Consider the following 5,468-nt stretch of genomic DNA (forward strand, 5'->3'; position numbering starts at 1 on the left):
GATGCATTGTTGCATGTGCCGAGGGTAACACCACCCATGCCCATACACCAGTGTGAACAACAAACACCGGATGCAGCACAGAGCTATACACATGTAAGTATCAATTTAGAAAAAACATACAAGCACAGTCCATACCATAGTACCGTGACCACCCCATCTAACATTTTCATCATCGTGTTTTGTTTGCTCACTGTTGCGTGCAACCCCCTACCATTGAAGCATACGTTCTGCCAAGGATAGAGATGCGGTTTGAAACTTTCAAAGAAGCAAAGGACTTCTACAACGTCTATGCAAAGCACGCAGGTTTTGCTGTCAGGGAAGGTTCTAAGGTTAATATCACAGTCTACCTTTGTTGTACGTGCTATGGAGTCTATGAATTAAAGATTTCAAATGCAAAGAGACAGAGGAACAAGACCACTGCCAGGACTAACTACAAGGCTAAAATGAGGATGAAGAAGGAAAAGGATGGAACACTTGTCGTAAAGGAGATATGCTGGGAACACAACCACAGGCTAGTGGTCAGCCCCCAAATGCTTGTCTTCTTGCACTCCCATAAAAACTTTGACAACACAATCCAATACTGGGGTATGTCAAGTACCTGAAGTTCAAAGGCATTCAATACGCGCAAATCATGAGCACACTGGGCGGCGATGACCCCGGTGGCTACTTCCTCAAAATGAACGCTAAAGACCTGATTAACGCGTAAGTACAAACTTGTTCTCCTCCCAAACCCCCCTCTTTTTTCCTTTGTCAGTACAAACCGATTACGTAACGCATTACCTGATGCCAGTTCAACATGCATTTTTCAATGACTGTTTGCTTTTAATATGCAGGAAAGCAAAAAAAATTCAAGGATGGGTGATGTGGACGATGTCCTAAAGACTATCATCTTCTTTAGGGAGATGAAAGAGATAAACAAGGAATTCTTCTGCGACTTACAACTTGATGAGTCCGACAGAGTGAAGAACATATTCTGGGAGAACGTAAGCTGCCGAGGGGCATACCAAGACTTTGGTGACTGCGTGACATTTGACACCACATATAAGACCAACAAGTACCATATGCCACTTGGGGTGTTTGTGGGTACTAAAAACCACTTGCAGACTACATTCTTTGCTTTTGCCCTAATAAGAGATGAGGATGCAGATTCATTCAGGTGGATGTTCAAAACATTTTTAAGGTGCATGAGAGGGAAGGCTCCTACATGCATACTCACAAGTACCACCACCAACCCAAAAAAAGGAAAATAACACAGTAAAATAGTTATGTCAGTTCTATTTGTATATATGCACTAGAATCCGCTAACCACTCCACGTCTCTTTTCTCATTACCAGACCAGTGCCCGACAATGGCTTTGGCGACCCCAGATGTTTCTGGGAACACAGTACACAAGCTATGCTGCTGGCACATTATGAAGAAGTACAGGGAACTCCTCGCATACATGTACAACCTCCACGAAACCTTTAAGGATGAATTCACAACAATCCTCAACTGGCCCCTCATGCCAACTAAGTTTGAGGCTGCCTGGAAAGCACTCATGGATAAGTACAACCTCCATGATGATGCCACGATGGTGTCAATGTGGAACGAGCGGGAGAGATGGATATTAGCTTACTTCAAAGAAATTTTTTGTGCTAGAATGACATCCACACAACACAGTGAGAGCATGAACTATGTGCTCAATAAGAACTACCTGCACCGGTTTGTCAGCCAGGTAAACACCTGCGTCAAATCCAAGAGGCAGAAAGAGAACAAGGAGACAATGGGTAACTGGGTATAGCTCTATCACCTGTGGTAAGACAAGAACGTGCTTACTAAAGTAATTATTTCATACTTAGACAAGTTTTTTCTGCGAGAAAACTAATAATTTGTTCATCACTCTTGCTTGCACAGAAACAACAAAACACACTGACCCTCTATGGATTCGACACTCAGATGGCAAAGATTTACTCACGAGGTGTGTACAGCGAGATCAGAAAGAGGCTAAAACTGAGCATCCTCTTCACGGTGACGGAGACGGATGAGCCTAGAAAGTACCTTGTACGCTACAACAAACCACAAAAACAGTTTGCATGGTCTCAACACGCGCTCTAGTTGGTTGCAGACCCCGTGGGAGAAATATACGACTGCGAGTGCAAGCTGTGGGACCACACAAGTGAGGACAAAAAAAGATGTTACATACTGTAGTAATTTTTTTTGCAAGTTTTTGTTCGACTGAAATGACAGAAAACATTTACCTCTTCCAAAAATAGGTATTTTCTGCCTGCATGACCTATGCATGATGTAGACAAATAAGGCTAACAACGTTCCCGAGAAATACATCCTCAGGAGATACACCAAACGCCCGAACATCCAGCCAACCTTCAACAGAAATGACTCGAGGACAGTAGCGTCAAACAAGGCCTCCCAATACTGCATTGAAAGTGCACTGCTGCAGCTGAACATGAGGGTGCACAGAAAAATCTTGAGAAGGCAAGACCAAATGGCGAGGTCACGGGTAGTCATGGAAAGACTTGTACAAGAACTCAACGCCATGCATTCTGCTGAAAACAGAGATGTCGCAGACAACAAAGCAAAAAAAAATTGAGCATGATGTCGCTACAATCTTATCTGAGATGAACTATCTGTGAGCTATTGACACCTACGACAACGTGGAGGAGGAGCAACGACAACCAAATCCTGCCCATGTGCACACTCAAGAGCAGCAGCATGCTCACGTGCAAGTTCATGAGCTTGATGGTGATGTAGGCGAACGACATGACAACAGGACATCCTACCACCACTAGCGGCAAAGGGTAATTAAACCACCCATATTCTCATGCACAAAGGGGAGGAAGTGTAAGACGCAAGCAGCGAAAGCAGCAGGCAAAAAGCCAGTGCGCCCCGTCAGACGTGTGGAATTCGGCCCGGACGGTAAACCTCTCAGGATAAGGGCATGCAGATTCTGCAATGTGGTGACCAATCATAATTACCGCACATGCCCACACCGCACACATGCTATCAATGTCGACAAGCAAAAGCTGCAGAAGCAGATCGGAGCCGCCCAGATTTCTACCAATGGAGATGACACACGTAACAGCTACACTTGCGGCAGTGTGGGGGGACGGACGGACATAATGCCCGCACATGCAAACTGGGCAAGGTCAATGGCGCTGAACAGAAACAGGGCAAGGTCTAGAGTTCCAAAAAAAATCAAAGAAGAGGATGAAGAAGAAGAAGAGTTTGATGAGAATGACGACCAATCAGACGAAGACAATGAAGATGACAATATTGGGGACGAGGAACCTGAAACTGACGATGAAGCTGCCAAGGCTCAAGCAGGAAAGGATGCCGACAAGGGACAACATTCGCAGCCAGTTAGAAGGAGCTCAAGACTGAAGAATCCATAGTGGTTGTGCTATTGCATCAATTCAAAAAATAAGCTTGTGCTCTCAGTCGCCTCGGTACACAATGAAGAATCATATTAGAAACACTATCGTTACCAAAACTTATTTAGCTTTATCATCGATTTCTAGATCAGTACAATAGTTAAGATACCATTTGTGATTTGTGCCCGCTGGACAGTGAAATTATTATGCAAACCATTTCATAAACCTTTCGAATGCACTTACAAAATATATTTGAATTGATCTGGATTTATGTAACGTCAACACTACTGACCACCAGTAACTCGGCATAATTTTCTTAAAAAACTGAAACTCTGATAGTACATCAGTACTAATAAATCTGGCACGTCAGTTCAAGGCAGAGCAACCAAACATACCCATGAACAGCTCAGAAAACATCCTTCAACAACTATGACTGGTCTGCCAGTCCTAGTTCAGAACGCCCATCAGTACATAAAAGAATTACCTCAAGCAAACAGTTCTGCAGTTATGCGTGGAGGAACTCTGCCTAGTGTACCACATCGCCGCGGCCACAAAACGGTGAACCATCCTACTCATTTGCCCTCTTTCATTCATCTGTTTAATTAGTACTGCATCCTCAAAATTTCATTAAACTAGTTTCTCAACTAGATGTACTAGTGTAGTTTGTGAAACTAGATGCACTAGTACATGTTTCTCAAGTAGATGCACTAGAAATATATTTTGAACCTCATGCACTGGATGACTATCTAAAAGGCTTGCACCAGATTAATTTCTGAACTTGATGTACTAGTGTAGTTTCTGATCTTGATTCACTAGTGTAGTTTTTGGACTCGATGTATTAAAACATGTTTCTGAACTTGATGTAGTGAAGTAGTTTCTGAACTTGGTCTGGTGTTATTTTCATCAGCAAAAAAACTAAGAATTTTGTCAAGCACTGGCATATGTTTTTCTATTCAACAAAAGAAAACTAAACTAGTACTAAGAAGCACATAGATCATTGACTCAACTGTATGTTCCAAAAACAAAAATAACATCATGTACTTGAATTTAATTTCTGAAATTTGTGTACTAGTTTCTGAACTACATTCATCCATTAATTATACTATATAAGCATCTACTTCATGGATTCATCACTTGTAAACCAAATAACTGAAGAATTAAAACATCAAAATAATACTAATCTTCAATATGTCTCTCCCCTTGAAGGCCCAAGCGCCTCGACGACATGCTGAAGCATGAGAAGTTGTTCACCTTTGCCGGTTTCAGCATTCAAGGTGACAAAGAGAAGCTGAAGATGTCTGGTTTGGAGATAAACCCCAACAAGTACATCGACATTCAGCGCAACTGGAAAGTTCCATGCACCGAAAAAGAGTATGACTCCTTGGTTGATGTTGCAGCCAGCGTCATCCACCCAATCTACAAAGACATGAAGAATAAGATCGACAGGGAGGAAGACCATAAACTATGGGGGGTCAGCCCGCAGCCAGAGAAGCTCATCAAGTACGCAACGATAGATGCGTACGCCACCTACGAGTCATGAAAGAAAATCGACAACATCAAAATAGGTCTGGAAATTTCAAAAGCACAGGAAGAGGACCCCTACTACCACTGCCACTATGAGGGATGGAGAGACATCAAAGTCTGCCTTCGTGTTGCTTGCGCTTGTCCTTTATCTTGTTGTTTCAAATTCGTAGTTTGCTTTTGTTAGGTTAAACTAGTTTGCTTATGTCATGTGTGTGAGGGTTGAACAAGTACATCGTTTGCTTATCTCGTTGAATAAGTTTGCTAGCTTCCTATTTTTTTATCCATTGAAAAGATATTAGCTCGAGCCAAGGAGAACAATCGGTATTAATAAAATCATGCTCACATAAATCCAAGAAAACTCACAAGAACTACAACAAAGTAGTCTGTATTACTGGTGCAGTCAAGTACTAGATTCATACCAAAATAATATTGACCGCCCAAGGACAGGTCGGCCCTAACGCTGGAGGATACTTAAACTCGAGCCCACGGCGAGCCGTTCGCGAATCCCTAGTAATCGACACGGCGCAGGCCAACAGAACAGGGCCCACAAGTCATGGAACAAAGAGCGAGCGTCGT

General features: G+C 42.8%; 1 protein-coding gene across 1 annotated transcript; it reads left to right on the top strand.

Moving 5' to 3' along the window:
• Window positions 1-242: 242 nt before the first annotated feature.
• LOC109769714 (protein FAR-RED IMPAIRED RESPONSE 1-like) lies at window positions 243-4,908 on the top strand. Its single transcript, XM_020328444.2, has 6 exons — window positions 243-518; window positions 834-983; window positions 1,104-1,218; window positions 1,335-1,774; window positions 1,894-2,033; window positions 4,575-4,908. The coding sequence occupies exons 1-6, from the start codon at window positions 243-245 to the stop codon at window positions 4,906-4,908; spliced, it is 1,455 nt and encodes a 484-aa protein (XP_020184033.2).
• Window positions 4,909-5,468: the final 560 nt, after the last annotated feature.

The sequence above is a fragment of the Aegilops tauschii genome, chromosome 4 (genome assembly GCF_002575655.3).
Source record: "Aegilops tauschii subsp. strangulata cultivar AL8/78 chromosome 4, Aet v6.0, whole genome shotgun sequence".
In the NCBI taxonomy this organism is placed as follows: domain Eukaryota; kingdom Viridiplantae; phylum Streptophyta; class Magnoliopsida; order Poales; family Poaceae; genus Aegilops; species Aegilops tauschii.

Bases quoted from the DNA above. Each gene is read 5' to 3' on its own strand.
- LOC109769714 (XM_020328444.2), top strand. From the start codon at position 243: ATGCGGTTTGAAACTTTCAAAGAAGCAAAGGACTTCTACAACGTCTAT. The intron at 519-833 runs GTCAGCCCCCAA...TTTAATATGCAG, and splicing joins AACACAACCACAGGCTAGTG to GAAAGCAAAAAAAATTCAAG. The intron at 1,219-1,334 runs GTACCACCACCA...TCTCATTACCAG, and splicing joins TCCTACATGCATACTCACAA to ACCAGTGCCCGACAATGGCT.